The sequence below is a fragment of the Neolamprologus multifasciatus genome, chromosome 16, assembly GCF_963576455.1.
Source record: "Neolamprologus multifasciatus chromosome 16, fNeoMul1.2, whole genome shotgun sequence".
Lineage (NCBI taxonomy): Eukaryota > Metazoa > Chordata > Actinopteri > Cichliformes > Cichlidae > Neolamprologus > Neolamprologus multifasciatus.
The window spans coordinates 16288336-16309905 of record NC_140454.1 but is presented as its reverse complement, the minus strand read 5'-3'; the positions used below and the strand labels follow the sequence as shown (position 1 = coordinate 16309905).

General features: G+C 41.6%; 1 protein-coding gene across 5 annotated transcripts in view; it reads left to right on the top strand.

Moving 5' to 3' along the window:
• Positions 1 to 21570, top strand: part of gsk3ba (glycogen synthase kinase 3 beta, genome duplicate a) — a 33258-nt gene that overhangs the window by 2212 nt on the left and 9476 nt on the right. For all 5 annotated transcript variants that reach the window (XM_085134981.1, XM_085134983.1, XM_085134985.1 and 2 more), the window contains 2 exons: positions 6537 to 6730; positions 15111 to 15194. In XM_085134981.1, coding sequence (XP_084991107.1) covers positions 6537 to 6730; positions 15111 to 15194 — 278 coding nt within the window. The remainder of the gene's footprint in view (positions 1 to 6536; positions 6731 to 15110; positions 15195 to 21570) is intronic.

Here is a 21570-nt window from a genome sequence, read left to right as displayed (position 1 = left end):
CTGGTGACTCAGTACTTTTTTTTATCAACTAAAATAATAAGCTGAACTTCTAGTTGCTCAATTAAATAGGTGTTTGATAATCTGATGTCTAACAGCAGGTGGTGTTCATCTCCATGGAGGAATGTCGAGTGGCTGATTGCTCAGATGTCCCCTGTTGTACAATTTCGGTCTGTGAAGCATTTCATGGAACAAACCCTTCCCAAAGTAATTTCTACCAAAGAAAGCAGCTCTGGCAGCTTCAGGACCTTCTGTACATCGCCGATTGCAGGCGTGGACATTAGTAAAACATTGGTGAAAATGGTGGGTTATATTGATTTAGACTTTTACAAACGGGAAGGAAACCAGCAAATGTAAAGGTCTGTGGATATATATGCAGAGGGGTTCTTAGCAGCACATTGCTGGTAGCAGCATCCAAGCACCCAAACAGAACGCTATTAAGTTCCCAATAGGGCTGGGCCATATCATACCGGTCATGGTAATACCGGTATAATGTTGGGCAACGACAAGAAAATGAAATATCGTGATAGAATATGGGTAAAACCCGCATGCTGTGCCTTTGTTTTCATATGCACACAGCGAGAAAGGCGGCGACGGAGAATGACAAGGGCGAAAGCAGATCATTGAATGAAATGGATGAACCAGAATTGGTTTGTAAAAATGCTGCAACTTCAGTGGTGTGGAACTGGTTTAGATACACAACAAAGCACTATTTTTGGTAGAGCATGCTAGCAGACCGTCGTTATTACAGTGTTTTTTGGAAAATACAGCACACTTAAAATCAATCCTTTGATTTTTCTGAAAATCGACACTGCCTCTTATAATCCCGTGTGCCTTATGTATGAATTCTGGTTGTCTTTACTGACTGATGTTTTAGTACAACTTTGCTAAGCTACAAACCCGCACCACTTGATGGGTTGTCGGAGCATTACGTCTATCGTAGGGAGTAGAGCAGGGTGATATGACCAAAAATATTTATCTCGATATACATTTGAAAATTTGCATAACGATATAACTGACGATATAATTGACATTAGACAAAATACTTTACAACTCTTCAACTTTATTAGTGCAAAAAAAAATCAATGTATTTTAACTTAAACAAGCAGCTGTTTTTTGTATTAAAGTTATATAAAGATGTAACAGTGCAAATGCAAATTCCTTGCTGACAGTTTAACCTAAAGGCATTTCCAGTGGACATTGGCCGACATATCCTCAGAAGAACAGTGTATGATATCCACAAAACTTAAAAAGAGGTTATACACACACAATACGGTAATATTATGTTGAAGCACAGTACTATCACTCCGCGAGGCTCCTCCCTACGATAGACGTAATGCTCCGACAATCCATCAAGTGGTGCAATGTCCACTGGAAATGGCTTTAGGTTAAACTGTCAGCAAGGAATTTGCATTTGCACTGTTACATTTTTATATAACTATAATGCAAAAAAACAGCTGCTTGTTTAAGTGAAAATACATTGATGGTTTATGTCGCACTAATAAAATTGTGGAGTTGTAAAGTATTTTGTCTAGTGTCAATTATATCGTCAGTTATATCGTTATGCAAATTTTCAAATGTATATCGAGATAAATATTTTTGGTCATACCGCCCTGCTCTAGTTCCCAATCTTTAACGATCAAGGATGATAGCAAATCTAAATCACTGAGTTTTATTTTTTCTTGTAACAAGCGGCTACATATAATTTACCTTTCTTTTTAGTTATTGTTTTAATCTAAGGTAGGCTCTGTCACACAGAGGTATGTGGTACGCAGTTTCAGTTGTATCAAAACTGTACTTTGGACTGTGTCACTTAGCTGGAATCTACCTAGACTTGTTTTTTCATCCGGTCCAGGATGTCATCCACTATTATCCTTTCCTCCACCATCCTATAACACACACACACTTGGATAGATATATGCACTCAAATGTGTGTGTAATAACTTGGCTGATGGTCCTAAGCAGCTGTAGCCACTGCGTATGGTCCTGGAGAGAATGCTCTTACCCCTCCTACACAGGCAGACGGAAACACACATGTATATACATACATACAGTACAGTCACACACCCACTCGAGCACCCTCAGGTTTTGTTTTTTGGGGGGTGAGGCAGCTGGCCAGGAACAATGAGCAGCTTGTTTAGCATCTCAAAGCAGCAGCTCTCTCTTCCTCTTTTCTCCTTTTTCCTGTCTGTCCCCCTCTCACGTTTTACAAGTGATGACGAGAACAAAATGAACTAATTATACTCTTTGATTCCAAACGAAACAGCAGGGCTTACAGACGAGACGAGGACCACCGGAATCGCTCAGGGTTTAGAAGAAAGATGAGATTTATTTATTTATTTTTTTGTGAGTGAGAAAAAGAGAGAGCGAGAAAGCTAAATAAGATGAGTGTAGTAGTGCAGCAATGGCTCTGCAGGCTGCACGCTACCCTGACATCTACAATCCATGCACCAATATTATGTCTCCATCTCAGTGAATCTTGGCCAAGTTTACTTTGCATTAGCTGTCACACTCATTCCAGTAATGCAGTGAATTATCGTGTCAGCTTTACAACGGGGGGATTCTGCAAAATTGTTTGTACCTGTGTTTGCATTACAGGAGCTGAGGACTGCGAAGCAGCAGATGCGCGTCTGTCATGAAAGACACGTGAATGCAGCACCAGTGGGGAAAAAAGAAAGAGAAATCTATTAATATTAATAAAAAAATGAAGCATGGCAAGGGAAAAAATGACAGTGAAATATATACGGTACATATCACTACAGCCACTACACTTTAAAGCAATGTAGACTGAAAAAGGGGGCTGGAGAGGTGTAGAAGAAAATGCAAGAGCTGTCACTGCCACTTCCTGTTACCTGTGTGAATGCAAACCAAAAAAAAGGTATTGAAAAGTAGTAGCGAGTCCTTAGAACTGTTTGATCCAATGCGTGGATGCTTGTGCTTGCAAGGTTCAGGCATGACGTGGCCTAAATGTTCTCCTGACTCGGCAGCGTAAAATATGGCACACATATCTTGAGCTAGGTTTAAAATCTAAGCTTAGTGATAAGCCCGTCAGGTTTTAATTCAGAAAGCGATGGACACATGGGCTGTTTGGCAGGCTTTGCGCTCTTTGACATTCACTTGTAGTGATGCAACATGAATGGTGTGAAAATTATTATTCGCACTGCAGTAAATACATGACTAATTTTATGACTGCAGCTTGATTACTGCTGCATATTTATACCCCTGTAGTACTCGGAAAGAGTGTGGCTGATCATGCTGTGGGAGTCGAGTGTAAAAGTACAAAGAAAATTTCTTTGTTTAGACTTTCGTGTCAGACAAAATACTAATGCATTAACTTTAGAAGGGGTAAAACTGCTATTGCCTTAATAAAAAGAAGCATCTTGTCCAGAACTTGGACCATGGAATAGTGAGCGTGAAGGATTTGTCTTTAGAGTTATGCCATGTTATTCTGTTCATTATCAGTGCCAAGGCACTGCTATATATTAATAGCTAATAACTTATTGAATTATCGTGTACATGCCACAATGTGAGTGTCATCATTTTGTGGCTAATGTTCTGTTTTGAGGAGGGACTGATATAATATAATCTTCTTTTTTGGGGGTAAAATTCTGTTGGGCTGTGATTAAAAGAGAGTTTAACGAAACAATAAAGATGTGATTAATATTTGCCAGCCACAGGAAGACTTGAGAGTCAGAACTCAAAGTTCCTTCACTGACTGTGACTGTGGGGAGACGTCCACACGGGGAGCAATTTGTTGTCACGAGGCGTTTAGAGGCCGTAGAAAGTCAGTGACACTCAACGACTTCAAGTGACTACGGGCAAAAAAATCCCACTGGTGATGCGTTGAAGCGACTGCCAGTGAGAGGACAAGATACTGGTGGTTGACATGACCTGGTAGGAAATGCCTTAAAGGGTAACCTCGGCAACTGGAACCTAGAATATCTTCTGTCGACCAACTGTCAGCATCAGACCAGTGATCGCTTCCCTGTGCGGATGCAACCTAACTTGAAAGGGCTACCCTGTCACATGTCAATCAACTCGTCCTTCCCTCTCATTGGTAGCTGCTTCATTTGCTCACCTCAGGTTGATGAAAGTTTAACTCAGGATCCGCCCACCTTGCATTGCCAGCAGTTATTTTGCTCCACATCACCTGAAGTTGCTGAATATTGTTGACTATTTATGGTCTCTTGTTGCCAAGATGCTGCTGGTTGCTTCCTTTGTGGATGCCCCTTAAAAGTACTTCATTGCCCTCCACCAGAGAAAAATAAATGACAAAAAGTCAGAATAAAAGTGTTGCTTTTAGGCAACACTTTACAAACTTAATCATGTTACTTATCCCATAATAAGCTTCAAATATCTGCAAGTCCTTATTTATTATTCATGTCAGGAAAATTTAGATAATCCATAAGTCTGTAAGTTAAAAAGTTGTTTTCCTTCCCCCTTGGTTTGATTTAGATGAACACAGATGAATTTATGACATTTGCTCATGTAGTTTTTCAGCAGCTTTGATAGAAATACAGGGTTACACGTTTTTATCAGCAGCAGCCGCACACGTGTCCTGTGACTGCTCAGCGGCAGTGTTGTTGTGCGCACGCGTTAGCCATATTCAGCCGTGGCCTGAACTAGTCTGCTGACCTGAATCGAATATTGATGCCGCTGGCTAAACGTCGCATTGCAACAACCGTCTCTGCTCTGTCACTTTGTAGATATGTAATACAGCATACGTACATGGAGTGATGCACTACGATTTATCTATTAACTAGTGTACTTGTTGCAGGCTGACTGATAAGTTAACAATTCCCGCGCATGCTTGAAGATGTTTGTTGTTGCACTGATTTCTCTGTTATTGGTGCAAAATTCATGTTTGGTTATATTTAAAGAACTCTTTACATGTAATAGAAGTTTTTACCAAATACTTTTGTGTTTGTTGGGGATATTTTATTATAGGGATGGACAGATTATTGGTTAAACCAATATTGGCCTTTTTTACTGTAGAAATATTAGTAAAAATGATTGTTTATCAATGCCTGGATCCATTTTTTTTGTCTCCCCAATGTTTTTTAGTTTTCTAAATGTTAAATGCCAAAGTGATTAAGAACTAAAATGCAGTTAAAGCTGTTAGGATTTTTTTTAAATTTATTGTAGTAAAGATTTGCTTGTTTTCCTGGTTTGTTTACTTATTAGAATAAATAGGTGCCCTTTGCTTTATAGGAAGTTACATTTCTTCTCACATGTGAACTGAAGGTAATTCCTAATTGTGTGCAATTGTAATAGTTTCTCTAGTCTGTGTGAAAAGTCCTGCTTCATGCGGCGTCCAGTTAGTCAGTCAAATGACATTTGACTGCTTGGTCATTCCTTCCTTACGCCAGTGTGGGTTCCCAGTATGTGCTTGTGAGCAGGCACAGACTTTTCTCACGGTTTGAGGAAGTGCAGAGGCGTCATAGAAATGGCCCTGTTGGAATATCTGTAGGCAGAGTCCTATTCCTCTCTCTGTCCGCAGTCCTGGAAAGTCTATTTTTGTTGGTACAGAATCCATCTTTAGTTTCCCTTTCTAGACTTGGTCCTGGAGAGAGAAGCCGTCTCTTTTTCCTTTTACATTTTTTGGTTTCTCAGACCCCTCCACTGTTTTCTCCCATTCCTTCCCTATTCTTTGATTGTAATTGCATCTTTGGTAATGGAGCCTCTCGCTGGCCACACAGCAGCAGAATAAGGCTTGCAAACGCACATTAATAATTTTATGTCTGGATTGAGCCTGTGTGTGTGCCGGCGTCCGTGGGGGGACTATTTGCATCGAAATCAGTGTTGGTGCTGGAAAATAAACTCAGCAAACCAGTGAAAGTAAGAAATAGGACTGATTAACCTCCACACCCTCGGTTATAGTTTGAGGTCAAATGTTGATTTGTGGATTAGCAGTGTGAGGGTAATCAGCCCGAGGAAATTGTTGATTCAAAACACACATGCAGACAACCCATGACCTGGTAGTTTACTAGAAATCAGCATGACGTGCATACCCACTCAATATGGGTGGACGTAGCGGCCTTCTGAAGTCCATCCAACCAGTTGTGTTTGCTGCCTACCACTGTGAGAAATTTAGAGAAGAATGCATTTGATATTTTTGACTTGTTTAGGCTCCTCCTCTGAAGTCTCGGTTAAGTTCAGACCTGCCCAGTCATCCTTTTTACTGCCAGCTAATGTAGAGTTTCCTCAATTTTACAGCTCTTTCCACTTGTGCTTTTTTTGTCTGTCTGAGGCTAAAGCTGATAGGCGTGACAGTAACACGGTTCAAATGTTCATCAGTAATACACGGTCCTAGCCTGCGTTGTATGACTTGTGAATCGAGGACCAATTTGACGCTTTGATGACCAAAGACAGCCTGCAGCAAAATTCAGAAACGGTGTCAGAGAACAAGTTCTCACAGTGTGACCCACCTTTAAAAATGATTAGGAAAGAATATAATGAATGGGAAAATCAATGTTTTCCTCTAATCTACTCGGATCTGAACACTTGTGTGTTGCTTGTGTCTTTGTCTCTATCTGCAGGGGACAAAGATGGCAGCAAGGTAACGACAGTTGTGGCCACCCCAGGCCAAGGCCCCGACCGGCCACAGGAAGTCAGCTACACGGACACCAAGGTCATTGGCAATGGCTCTTTTGGCGTCGTCTACCAAGCTAAACTCTGCGACTCTGGAGAGCTGGTGGCCATCAAGAAGGTCCTGCAAGACAAGAGGTTTAAGGTAAAACTTGAACAGCTGCAGGCATAATTGACGAGTGTGCATATAAACGCAAACTCAATGTTTACCCTCCAAATCACCCTTTTTTCCCTTTTCTTTCTTTTCTTTTAAAACAAAAAATCCATGCTATTAGAGTCGAGATGTGTGGCATTAATGAATGTTACGGGGTAACCGTGAAAGAGACATAAATGGAGTGATCTTTCACACGAACGGGGAGATCAGAGAAGCTGCGAAACAAAAGAAAACAAAAGAAGAGCGGGAAAGTTTGTCATTCAACACATTCCTGCTTTAAAGCGTGTCTTTTCTTCTTCTTGCAGAGAATGTGCGTGTTTGTGTAGTAGTGGAGCGGAGGTCTTTTCTCACACCGACAAACTCAAACACATAAATACTCAGTCTCCGTCAGCTTGCAAACGTCATGTTTCTTTCCAAGTAGAGCTCTGCTGGAAATCTCCTCCTGTGCTTTGAATAGATTTGACTGATGGCTTGTTGTTCCTTCATTTGGGCAACATTGTCTTTGCTCCACTGGTTCATGGCCTCCGCTGAGTGTATATGGGTGGAAATAAGTGTCCCGAGGATCATGCGGATAGGATGTTTACATGAAACACACAAACTTGATAATAAGATGTATATAAGCAACATTAGCTGGGATTATTTTTGAGTGGTTAGGATAGCATATTTGGGTCTCTCGGACTGGTTAAGGGTTTGTCCTTGTTTCAGAAATCAGGATATGATGTTTATGTGGCAAAGACAAAATGGGATACTTCAAAAACTCATGTTCATATAAACAAACTCATTGTCCCTGCCACTAGACCTCAGAAAGCAACACTTGCAGAAGAGCTGTTTAGAGTTTCATCAAGTTTAAAGGCTTTAAAAAAATGAGCTTCCACAGTATTTTAAGTGTGTGATCAGGCTGGGGTTAAACTGAGTAACAGCTCAAAGTGTTAATCTTGCAGTTGGCTATTTTACACATATGCATAATGTTTGTTAAATGGTTTAAATTCAAACCAGCGCTTCTTAACCTATTTCTGGGATGCTTCACTTAAAAAGCAGCCATAAACTCTAACACTGGGATCAAAGTTTTATTTATTAAAATATACATTACCAGGATACCATCAGTCAACTCGTGTTTGTTTCACTTTCACCAGATAAATGGTAAATGGTAAATGGCCTGTATTTGTATAGCGCTTTTACTAGTCCCGCCTAGGGACCCCAAAGCGCTTTACACGTCCAGTCATCCACCCATTCACTCTCACATTCACACACTGGTGGAGGCAAGCCACAGTTGTAGCCACAGCTGCCCTGGGGCAGACTGACAGAAGCGAGGCTGCCATATCGCGCCATCGGCCCTTCTGGCCAACACCAGTAGGCGGTAGGTGAAGTGTCTTGCCCAAGGACACAACGACCGAGACTGTCCGAGCCGGGGCTCGAACCGGCAACCTTCCGATTACAAGGCGAACTCCCAACTCTTGAGCCACGATCGCCCATGTTGATATCTGTTAACTTAGCTGGACTCCACATTTTTACCCAGGTCACCTACACTGGTTCTCTTCCTCACCACTGAAGCCAGTGCAGTCTAATTAGGGATGTTATTGGATTTAGTGATACCAATACTATTATTGAGTCTGCTTAAAGGGCTTATTCTTTATCGATTCTCTCATTGATTGTTGATCAGTTTTCTGAAAAAAGGAGGCCCATTCTTGTTTTCAGCAGCTAGTATAGCAACAAAATATAAAAATAGCTTGTGTTAGACTCAGGTACTCAACATGCGATCATTGCTAAAGGAAGTTATTAAGCTGGCAGGTGTGTGATTATGGTGTACTGGACAGTTTAGTAGTGGTTCTTAACTGGAACTTGGTTCTTGAAATGCAAACTTCAATTCAATTCCATTTTATTTATATAGCGCCAAATCACAACAACAGTGGCCTCAAGGCGCTTTATTTTGTAAGGTAGACCCTACAATAATACATACAGAGAAAAACTCAACAATTATATGACCCCCTATGAGCAAGCACTTTGACAGTGGCAGTGGGAAGGAAAAACTCTCTTTTAAAAGGAAGAAACCTCCAGCAGAACCAGGCTCAGGGAGGAGCGGCCATCTGCCGTGATCGGTTGGGGTGAGAGAAGGAAAACAGGATAAAAGACATGTTGTGGAAGAGAGCCAGAGATTAATAATAAGTATGATTCAGTGCAGAGAGGTCTGTTAACACATAGTGAGTGAGAAAGGTGACTGAAGAAGAACTACTCAATGCTTCATGGGAATCCCCCAGCAGTCTACACCTATTGCAGCATAACTAAAGGAAGAATCAAGTTCACCTGGTCCAGCCCTAACTATATGCTTTAGCAAAATGGAAAGTTTTAAACCTAATCTTAAAAGTAGAGATAGTGTCTGTCTCCTGAATCCAAACTGGAAGCTGGTTCCACAGAAGAGGGGCCTGAAAACTGAAGGCTCACATTCTACTTTTAAATATAGTGCGAGAGCAACGTGCTCTAATAGGGTGATATGGTACTATAAGGTCATTAAAATAAGATATGGCCTAATTATTTAAGACCTTGTATGTGAGGAGCAGGGTTTTGAATTCAGTTCTGGATTTAGCAGGGAGCCAGTGAAGGTAAGCCAATATAGGAGAAATATGCTCTCTATTTCCAGCCTTTTTTTTTTGATTAACTGAAACCACTGTAAGCTACGGGAAATGCTGGTGAGTGGTTGCTACCTCCTTGGAATTGTCTTGGTTACAATAAGACAGCTTGTAGTTTGCAAGAGAGATGCAAACGTGTCCACAAACAGTGCCACTGCGCACAGACTGGTGGTGAAACTGTGAAAAGTACAATACAAATGGAAACAAAGTCACTTAGCCTTGAAAGTAGAAGCTACACCTTTATGAAACATGTCAGCAGTAAAGCTTAATTTAGACTTCTGCAGGAAATTTACGTCTTAACTTACATAGTAACTCCTTTTATCTCCACACTGCAACCTTTCACACCACTCGAGTGGTTGTGGTCGTCAACCCAGCGTGTACATTTCTCGGGAGGTTCCTGTCTGGCGTAGAGTTAAAATAGGATTCCGGTTATTGCGTACGTTACAATGTAGATCTGACGCAGGAGTATAATTTACATGTTAGGCTTAAACTTGAACTTTGTGTTTGTGTCAATGCAAACTAAGGGTGACCATGGCTGCCTGCTAGCCACACAAGGAGGATTTTTTTGTTTTGTTTTGTTTTTTGGTGCAGCGCTGTCTTCGCAATCGACAACCCCTAGCGACAGCCAGCAACCTCCAACAACTTGTCAGCCAGGTAGGGAATACACATTTTTCCCGGCAACTGAAGGTTACCAGGGGCTCACCAGCCGACCTCTAGAGTTACTGCCATTCCAACCACAACTGAAAGTCACACCTTAAAAAAACGAGTGCACTATTGTCGTGTGAGACTATATATTTGTCATGCACACAGACACTCAATACAGTAACAACTACCAGCTGAGTTGGGGTTGGTTTGAGTGGGCTATTCCAGCCTAAGCACAGCAATTACTTTGCAGCTCTGAATGGACTTAATTTCTAACCTCACAGGCAAAAATAAGAAGTTTTTGCGATGATTAAAGGAGATACATTTCAACTGTAAAATTACTGCAAAAAACAATTTATACCTTACATCTCTGACCTTGTGATGCTGTAAAGTCTGTGTACGTTCTACCAATAAGCTTTTATTTCACTGTGTGACAAGAGATGCTTTAATTGTAGACATTTGACTAGGGAAAGGGGGGGGGGGGGGGGGGAAGCACATTTGTTACTAAAAATAGCAGTGGCTATGTCGTCAGACAATGGTTCCAGTAAACAATGGCTGCAAACCAGGAGAAGCAGTTCACATTTACATGCATTTAAAGTAAAACTGAAAATACAAAATGAAATGCTGGCATGAAGAAAAGAGGAAAAAATGAACTAAAACTGTATTGACAATGATAAATGGGTAGGTTATGTGTCATACTACATACATGCCCTGTTAGAAATAAATAAATGAGTAGTATGTCTAATGGGAATTAAGTCTGTTAATATTTGATTTAAGCTTGGAAGGCAGAGCTATTCCCTTCTCGCTCATCACTTTATGTTATTCCCAGGAGAAGAACGCTCACTGTTGTCTTGTAGACTCCCATCCCACTGCTCTTTTTCCTTTTACCCATAACTGTGAGAACTGATCACAAAATTCAGTCAAATCTATTTGCCTGTAGCGTTTTCACCCAACTGGTTCAGCTAAATGCTTGGCCAACTCAAAACCCTGTTGGAGATTCAGCACAGTTTTTTTTTCTCCTCAGGATGTGCTAGTCCTTTGCTCTGTGAAGCCAGACAAGATGAATGATGTCACTTAATGGTGTAGGGGGTCGGACATCTGCCACCAAATTCGCGGCGCTCGTTGCGGACGCTCACACTGCCTTTTTGTGGCTCTGCGTGCCGGCCCCGGTGAAGTCATCCTGCTCTTCCTGTTAGCCTGTGGTTAGCATGACGTGCTAGCAGGCCGCCTCCTCTTTTAAACAGCTCGGTGAAGCTCATGCTGGTTTGATTGTTCAGTTTCCTCTTTAGAGAAGACCCTCTGCCTCAGCTGGCTGCCGCTCTTTCCGCCTCGTCTTTCTCGCTGCTTCATCTGCACGTCCTCCTCATGAACAGCTTGTTAGGAAAAATGAAGCAAATGAGGGCTAAGACTCTTCACATGACTGTCAAGCATGCAGCGCGCGCACACTCACACACACTCTCTCTCTCTCACACACACACACACACACAAACACCTGCGTTCTATTTTCTTCTCCCCCACTTTAAAAGCCTTTTGTCCACACTTCTGCTTTTTTCCTGTCTGATTTAGTGCTCATCTGTGAAGTGAGCGTGGGTTGAGTAAACCATGCCAGTCAACATGTGTGAACGTTTTATTTTCTCTCACTGGCACACACACACACACACACACACAACCAATTCAAGTCAAGTCGAACAGGGTAATCATGTGAAGAGGCTTCTGGTTTAACTGTGAGCCAGCTTTGGTGGGCTCACAGTGTTCTTGTTGTCCATTATGGGATGGGTCCTTCTCCCTTCCCAACTGAGGGATCACATATCAGCCTATCGGAAAATGGATGCTCACATTAGACCTCGCTGTCACACAGACAGAGAGCATGCCTGATGGCAGATACTTGTAAATATTATTAACGAATAAAGAAAAATAACAAATCCTGTAAATACTCTGTAGCTGAAACCTGATCAATTTAACCCCGTAGGTTTTTTTAAAATTCACAAGTGTCTGTTTGACAGTTTTGAGTAATACACTTAGAGAAACCCCTTTGTTCTTTTATTTTGGATGATTTACAGTTTGAGTGGGCTTGAGAGGGACCACAGGTCTATTTTAATTGCATTTGACTTATACATAAACAACATTTCTTCTCATTATTTATATTTAAACCACGTCAGATGGATCATTTTTTCATTTGTTTGATTGTACAAGTACATTACAGTATTTATAATCAACTTATGTTCTCCCACAATGACAGCTCCGTATAATTCCCAAACACAATCCAAAATCTACATTGGTGCTGTAGGAAGCCATTTAAAACGACCAAACCAAGGAGCTGGTTGACTCATGGGAGATGGGAATAACTAGAGTAGGACAGGGCTCGTGTTTGCGACGGTTGTATTGTTCTGTGGCTTTGGCGTTCTTAATCTTTTTGGGATGTGGTTTGGTTTTGGCAGCATTAGCTGCGCGAGGCGCTCAGGTGTAGTCCTTGCAGCCGCTTCAAATCAAGTCATTTTTCTCTCTTTCCTTTCGGTCTCTGCTGTCTGTGCCGCTCACACTCTGGGGGATGATAGGTCAGCAGGATGGACTGCAGTATAACTGGAGCTGGGTTGGGCTTTACTCGACAGCCTTTCCACTCCTCCTCCATATGCTACTGTCTCTCTCTCTGTCTCTCACACAGAGACACACCCTCGGACACTCCAGCACAAAAAAGACGAGGGCGTTGCCTGCGGCCGGTCTTTGACCCCGTGTGCAGTGATGTCACTCGGTGATGTGGGGGGTTGTGTGTGTGTGTGTGGTTGTCCTGGCTGCGTAAAGGGTAAAAAAGCAGGGGGAAGACTGTGGGGATGATTTGCATCAGTTTAAGTGAATTAGACTGGGGGGCTGTCTACAGGAGGCTATTGAGCTACCAGATGCTCTATTGTGCTGCTGTTGTTTAGGTGGAGAGGACCTAACCCTGCTAACATGGGTTTAAAGCCTTATAAAGACAAGGACAGCTGCAAGCATCATCCCGACCCACGTAAGGGACTTTTCATGAGTCAAAGCTTCAGACAGACAGTTCAAACCACGCAGTGTTTTGTCAACCACGTTTATCCATATTTCTTTTTAAGAAAACCACTGATTTACAGGCAAAACTATGAGCTTAAAATCTTTTGGTTTGAGGAATTTTTGTGTGTTGTTACATATAATGAACAAACTTACCCATTCTGCTATCTTACACTGAGCTGCAAAACCAGATGATGCCAGTCTGGAGGCTTTTAAAGGCTTTTGTAATGATCGTCTTGACTTGGACTTAAGGAGTTAAACAGTTATCAAAGCCACTGTTAAATAATACTATAAATTTCAGTTAATCATTAGATTAGTCAAAGAGGAAGATTAAATCTCTAGCTGCTGTTTTATATACTAAATAGTGATGTTAAGCCTCTTTATTACAGAAGAGCAAAGAGAAGAACCTTCAGTAAGTAGTTGTGTATTCCTACATAATGTGTGTTTTTACTCACAATGATACTAGACAATTTGTGGATCGATAAGTTGCTTAAAAGCACAACAGTCTCTTAACTTCGTAGTTTCAATTGATCACTCTCTGTTTAAAGTCCAAAGCTCACAAAGTAGTTTCTTTTGACATCACATGTGCATCCAATTTAAACAACACAAAGATGATTTGCGTGCGGGGCTTCTAAGCCAATCCTGAAACCTGTCTTTAGACAAGTTCAGACAGTGTATGGGGTTATCAGCAGCTCTGTGGTCAGCCACCTAACTGCACATCTTGCAAGTGGCTTTACATCCTTTTTCATCCAGAAACCCACAGCCGAGTCTCTGATTTTGAGTGGTTGACACTTGGTCTGGTAGCTTGTTAGTCAGCTGGACAGTCATGCAATTCCGTGCTTCCTTAATAACTTTGTCTGTGAATTAACTCTGTAACCAGTCTGGTTACAGGGGAATTAGACAGGAAGCTGCTGAGTTTCTTTGAGTGGCAATGTACATCTGATTTTTTTCATTAAAAGCATGCTGCATACTGATGTCATTGTGGCTATATTTGCCATCTTTATGTCACCAAAGTCACAGCGCTTGGTTTCTGAATGTAATCATATTTTTCCCAGAAGCTGCTAGCCTTTATCAAATACAAAAAAAAGTGAATGTGGGTGGCAGTTCTTTTGTACATCTACAAGTGGACAGCTTCACTGAAAACTCACATCACAGCTATAGAATATGCTGCTCTAATAAGTTTCTAATTGAAAATATTAAAATGTACTCAGCGGGGTGCACGCCCCATTCAAATTGCAGGTACTCAGCTTTCTTCTCTGATCTCTGTGTTAGTTCTCTATATCCTTGCTACCCTCCATTTCTTTCTCGACACTGGGGCCACACAATGTTACACAATCACTTTAGTCAACACCGAGCGCTGTGGAAAAGAGGAGGAAGGAAAATGGAGAATGGGAGCAAATGTGGACTATAATGGAGCTGTTAAAGCTTTTTGTAATGCTTGAATTCCTGCCCAACCTTGAGAAAATCCATACGCCTAACCTTTTTATGTATGGAAACACTGTATATGAATACAGATGGAGTGGTCTGACATTTTTTCTCGGCCTCTGGATTGTCTGACTACAGGGCCCAGAGCTTTACTCGAACACTACTGAACATCTTTTTTTTTTTTGGACAACTCTTTTTTTGGGGCCATTTTCTGTAGGTGCTGGTGCTTTAAATGGGAATGGATGGCATGCAACCTTTTTTTTTTTGTTTGTTTGCTTTCTTCCCCTCCCTGTGGAAGTGTTTGTCTTGGTAACACACTGACCTGTCACAGTGATGTTATTGTGAAACCAGTTGACTAACGGAATGCGTTTTCTGTCATAAGACAGTCAGAAGCAATATAAGGTTGATGGTTTATGTTAAACGTTTGGCCTGCTGTTGAACCCACTGAGGCTGACACGTAACGCTTCTGACATCTAGTTGGTTAAAAAAAGCTCAAAAGGAACTCTGCACAGTGTGCTAAAGGTTCAGTGGAAAGCTTTCATGATCTTCTGACCCTCTTGAGACCAACTGTGTTATGAAAGCTGTCTGAAGCATAAACATGAAGTATCTCTCACGCTTTTTCTGTTTTGTTTTTTTTTCCTTCTTTTGTTCAGAATCGTGAGCTGCAGATCATGAGGAAACTGGACCACTGCAACATAGTCCGCCTGCGCTACTTCTTCTATTCCAGTGGAGACAAGGTGAGTCGGCTCGGTGTGCTTCTTCTAATTCTTCATCTGATCGTGGGAGGACGCATATTTAATTCTGCACAAATATACAGGAAAAAATATTAACAACCATCTGTTTAAATTGACTGTTCAGCATAATCTATTTTTTCCATCCTTGCAAAAGTATCGCTGCTCGTGGCTGAGGAAGCGTATTCAAGGACGAGTGAAGTAAGGCATAAAGAAGTCCTTGCTTTGGTTTTCTTAAATAAGGTGGTAATTTATAGATTCCTCTTTTATGGGCCTTTTTAAGGTATCTTGGGGTCTTCTAAACAAAATAAAAGAAGATCTAAAATTCAATTTATTGACTCTGATTGCAGTAGCATAACACCAGCCTCTTCTACAGAGTATATATATATATATATATATATATATATATATTTATACTAAATGTGCTCTGTGGACGCTGTACTTTCAGAAGCAGTTGAGCATTTTCTAGCTCAATCAACTTGTTGTGTGTTTAGAGGGACTGGACTTATAGCATCATTTATTTCACTGAGTCCCATTCACAGGTCATTTTGTTGTATTTTGGAATCTGTTGTTTTTCTGTTTTGTTTTTGTATTTTTTTAATGTTTTCTCCTGGCCAGCTTAGCTGTAATAAATACAATAGTACATATCTTGACTGGAAAGTCCCTCTCTGTGCCCTGCTGTCGGTCTTCGCTGAACATCAGAGGTCCCCTGGAGACTACACGGCTGTGCTATGTCATTCAGCTAGCTTACAACGGGCAAAGGTCTGTGTGTCAAATATAGAACCACGTGGACTTGGCTCACATGCTGTCGGGACTATACCCATGACACTGCAGTTAGGAATGCTTTCCTGTTGCTCACCTAGCGACACCAAGGAAAGCTGTTAAGGTTTGAAGGGGAGTAGACGGTGAGATGGTCAGAGGGCATCGGCTAATTATAGATCCACTCGAGCTCTCCCTTCCGTGCCGTGCAAGCTCCAAGCCTGTCCCAGGCTCTCGCCACACACCCACTGACCTCTGGGAATCACCTCTAATTCTTGGTATACTGACACAACGCCCGAGGCGACATGTTACACAAATCACCTTACACGCTGCCAACTTTTTTTTTTTATATTGCACAAGTTTCATGTGACTGTACCATTGCATCCACCTTTACATCACTTTCTTGTATAAGTCACCCCACCCCACCCCCCTTCTCTTTGTCCTCTCCTCACCATGTCTAATTATGGAGACCGGCACCATGTTTTTGGTATGGGATTTTACCACCCATAGAGCTGCTGAGAGGTAGTGAAGTAGCCAAAAGGCAATGTGAAAGGGATGGAAAGTTTCAGGCTTGTTGATGGATTGATGGCAGATGGGTTTAAAATAAGTACGGGAAGAAAAAAGACATAGACAAAGAGATGACATGAGAAGAGGTCAGGTGTGTAGGTGCCACTGGTGTCCTGAAATGAGGGTTCATGTTGGGTGCAGCTGTGAGACATGCAGGGACTGTTGCTACAGTAGCTGTCAGCGTGTGCACAGGTAGTCTTATGTAAGTGCTGGCATGTGGCGTGCCTGATGCACACAGTGTGCTTTTGCTTTTACCCTTTAACCACTTGTATAATGCTGTGTTTAAACAGAAGGCCACCGGTCCAAACAGCGTAGGCAGGGAAGCAAATAGTCGCTTGACTTTTAACTATGAAATCGCTCAGAGGGTGCATGGAACGTACTCTGCTGACATGTAGCTGCCCTCTGCTGCATTTCTTCTTAAAATCACATATATTTACACACTGATTGCTTTCAGTAACATGAAAAAATTTAAGATAACATTCTTGGCAGCAGATTGACACTACAGGTTTTTTCTGTTGTAACAGACTTGAAGACAAAGTTCAGTTCATTTTCAGGTTACTGACTGAACGGTGGTTAGAAATATGAGAGGCAGAGTTCAAAAACCAGCTAATTAATTGTTCATAGGTGACGAATCTGCATTAAAATTAACTTGCACTCTCACTTGCAACTTCCACTGGCACATCTAGCACTAGGACCACCTTTGGTCTTCAGAACTACCCTAATTCTCTGTGTCTTAGAATAAATAAGCCACTTGAAACATTCCTCACTGAGTTTTGTCCATGTTGACATGCTGTGGTGTTTTAACAATGCTCAGCTGGTACTAAGGGGCCCAAAGTGTGCCAAGAAAACACCCCCCTCATCTTTACACCATCATCAAGCCAAAACCACTGATAGCAAGCAGGATGGATCCACAGAAGAATCCACTGAGATCTGTCAACAGAAAGTGAGGAATCTTAGACCATCCGGTATTTTTTCCCCAATCTTCTGTTGTCCAGTTTTGTTGAGCCTTTGTCAACTGTAGCTTTAGTTTCCTGTTCTCAGCTGACACGAGCAGCTCCCAGCGTGCTCTTTTGCTGCTGTAGCCCATTTCCTTCCAGATTTAATGTGTTGTGCATTCAGAGACGCTCTTCTGCTTGTTTTATTTGAGTTACTGTTGCCTTCCTATGAACTCGAAGAAGTCTGGCCATTCTCCTCTGGCGAGGATCAGGATATTTTTGCCCAGAGAACTTCCGCTCACAGAATATTCTCTCTTTTTTTTTTCCAGACCATTTTCTATAAACCCTAGAGATGGCTGTGCGGGAATATCCCAGTAGATCAGCAGTTTCTGAAAAACTCAGCCTGTCTGGCACCAACAACAACGCCACATTCAAAGACACTTAATCAGTTTTCTCCCCGTTCTGATGCTCAGATTGAGTTGGTGCCATATGATTGACTGATTAGATATTTGAATTAATAAGCAGTTGAAAAGGTGTAACTCTAAAAAGTGTAGGACGAGCCCCCAATTATGCCCCCAATTAAACATAAGAATAGACTTGTACATTACAATGGTGTAAAGAAATGGTAACTTAATGATAGAGCTGTGATTTTGGTTAATGTCATACATTAGTGTTGGAAATCACTTTGATCATGTCCAGTTAATTTAATGATGTGCAACAGATGCACTTTTCTAACGTGGGCATTGTAAATTTCCTGACTTCAACAGTGTCTTAAAACTGACATCATTATGTGATTCAGACTGGATTCAGGAGGGATGTGTAACGATGATGAGTTTTGTTAACATGGAACTTATCTGTACCCACTTTAGACTTTAGTTAACACATCTTTTTTTATACTGCAGCTTACAAAGTGAGCAAATCAAAGTGCGCTGTGTCACATCCTATTAGATTTTGATTCATGTCGGAAAAACGTTTCCATGTTGGGGAAAATGTATTGTACGTAATTAATAAAGCTATTGTTGTGCCACGTGCGTAAGTGACGCTGATGGATGAATCCTGCTGCTCTGTGATGTTGCAGATATATAATAAACTCAGAGGAACGACTCCAGCACACACAAAGCCTAAAACTAAATTTCACCCCCTGTTATTGTTTTGTCAAAAACCCAAATCATATTTATTGCTCCCACTGAGTTTTGTTAATCTGTTATACTGAATGATGCTGAATTGGAGGCCCTAATATTTGGTGTCCACTATTTCTTCTCCACATTTATAATCCGTCTGGGTGATTAAGAATGTAACCCTGACTAGTTGTTGGAGGCATACATTCTTCTTCTTGTTATTGTTATTGTGATTCTTGTTGAGGGCATTCCTCACATCAGTCTTTCCTTTTTCTTTTTTTGTGGGCTCAGAAACTGGCGACCAGAGAAACCACAGTCTAGTGCGTGCCTCTCCATTAATACTGCAACGAGTTACTTCAGATATGAAGCAGACGCTTTCAGATGCTGTCTGATAAGCAGAAAGACGTGCACGTCACAAACAGATTTAAGTGACGTGAATGACTCAACAACCTTGCGTGCTTGGTGAATTAGCTGGAAAGGAAAAGGGAACTGCACTGGTTTTTTGTGGCATTTGTTGCTGGTGCCTTTAAAGGACTTAAAACTGATTTTTAGAAAAGACAAACTAAAAAAATTTGTATTTTCTGTATCAGAAATAAATCTACATCAAGTTTTTAGTTCTTTATTATGTTAGATTATGTTGCGCTTGGATGGTGCATATTTTTAAATGATGTGCAGTGAACTTATGAACTGATGGGTTGACAATGAGCCTGTGTGGCTATTTATGAGTTTAGCTGAAGATGGTTGTGTAAACATACAAAACAAATAGGCCCAGGGGCACCTCTTCTGCCTCCGGTCCTCCTGACTGGTTGATCCGGCTGTGGATAACATAATATGTGGATAACACATAATGTGGATAACATACCAGTGTAGCTTTCTGCTTCTTTCTGGGGGTTTTGAGCTATTAAATCAGTGATTCCGGATTTTAATAGAGACACTGTGGTTGAATAGCATTGCATCTAGATAATGAATCTGGTAGAGCTGCCACTGGGTTTCCCAGGACCAGTGAGAGACAGGTGAGAGTTTATGGCTGTGGCTGACATATCTGGCATTGCTCCTGCACATATTAAAGACTTATTCTTAGATTCGTAGTGCCATGTTGCAGTCTTCATTAGCGTGGGCCAAAATAAGGACACAGTTAACGTCCCTCACATCTTGCTCGAGCTCCGTCTGTGCCGCTGTCTGCCTTCCTTGATTACACAGACTCATTTGCGCTCACAGTTGTGTAATTTCCTCCCGTAATATGCATTTAAATATGCTTCATAATGTCAACACAGAAGCGCAAACACACATGCTAATAAAAGCTTTGCTTGTGAAGATTGACATGCAAACTGTGCATTACATACTGAAGACTGCTAAGCTTACTGACAGATAGCGTAGCCAGTTTTTCTCACCAAATTAGAGGCTGGGTTGCTTAGCTGGGAGTGAACAAGGAGTCAATCGGATCCTGCCTGGTTAACCTCCGGGAACAAGCCAAGGAAGTGGCTTTGTAGTGAGGCAGGAAGTGAGTCATCGCTGTTGCTAGGCTAAATATAGCTTTAGTGGCACCAGTAGGAGGTGTAATGGGCTCTCCAGACGTCACAATTCTTATCAATGGGAGTTTTGCTGGTGAACGAGGGATGGCTGTGTGCTATGATTGGTAGAAGAGAAAGGCACGCAGAGATTGCATGCTAAGGAGTGAACGCGATGCCGGTGATGGATCAGTTTGTAAAATGAAACTATACTCACCAGTATCGGAAACCCTGTGCATGCCTGTCCATCTGTCTTCCAGGAGTCAAGGCCCTGTACTTCGCTCGCTGTCTGTGTATGTGTCCAGTCATCTGAGTGTGAACAGGAGAGAGTTGTCAGGACAAAGCAGGATACTGAGCTGACAGAAGTGTACCGCACAGTCTGTCTGGAGGCTCTTCACAGGCCCAGCTCACTCATTTTGCTTTGCAGACCTGCAGGGAGCCAGCCTAAGATGCATGTTGGGCAGCGTTGCTAACAGATGGGGGAGAGGAGGCAAAAGGAATCCAGACACTCAGTCCCAGACTAGATAGGAGGGAGAGAAGAAAGCAAGGAATAATTTAATTAAAGTGTAATTTAAAAGCTCAGATTTATTTATTTATTTTTTTACTCAAAGAGGGATGTCTCATGGGTGTCTGTGCAGATACTGTTCAATACCAGTCAGTGCTACATGATTACATGTAGCAGTATGCGCTCACCGCCCACTGATCCTCTCAAAGATGTCATGATGAGGGAACACATGAGATATATAACTTTGCAGATGCAGTTACAGTGTGGGTGATGGGCCGCTGTTATCAAAAATGCAGTTTATCACAGTATTACATGCGCCTACACAGAAGGCACACCCATGTGAAGTCCATTTACACTTTATCTTACATTTATGTTTGAAACGAGTGAAGGAGCCTTCTGCTGGTGATAAACAGTGAACGCACACAACTTATATTTTGGAGGCGAGCCGGTTGTGTTGCAAAGATTAAAGACTGCATCAGCAAATCCCTTGAAAGAAAAGCAACACCATCAATAAAGCGATGGCCAGGTTTAGCTTCTCGCTCTGCTTCATATACCTCAGCTGTATTTAAAACACATCAGTGGCCCGCAGTGTTGCATGCCATGTTTCTTCACTACAACATGGCCTGTGTAGTTTATTTTGGGTTAGTCCCGCCTCACCATTTTGGTGCTATGAATACTTACTAGAGCATCAAATGTGTACCAATACCCTGGTGAGAAAAGTCCCCTCCACTAAAGCTCAGCTTGCTCTAGTTTGAGCAATATTAGATCAAATTTGTTCTGTCCAGTGGTTTGGGCATTTTTCATAAGACCACAATTTGTGATTAAGTGAATGATTTATGCAATTGGGAGGGAAGTCAAAGTATTAAGAGAGACAGCAGGACTGTGGTTGTGCTAATATTTTGTAGAGAATGCATGAAAAATATATAAATTCCAGTTTTGTCCTCTAGAAAAGTGCTCAGTTTGTTACATTGTTACTACTACTGGTATTCT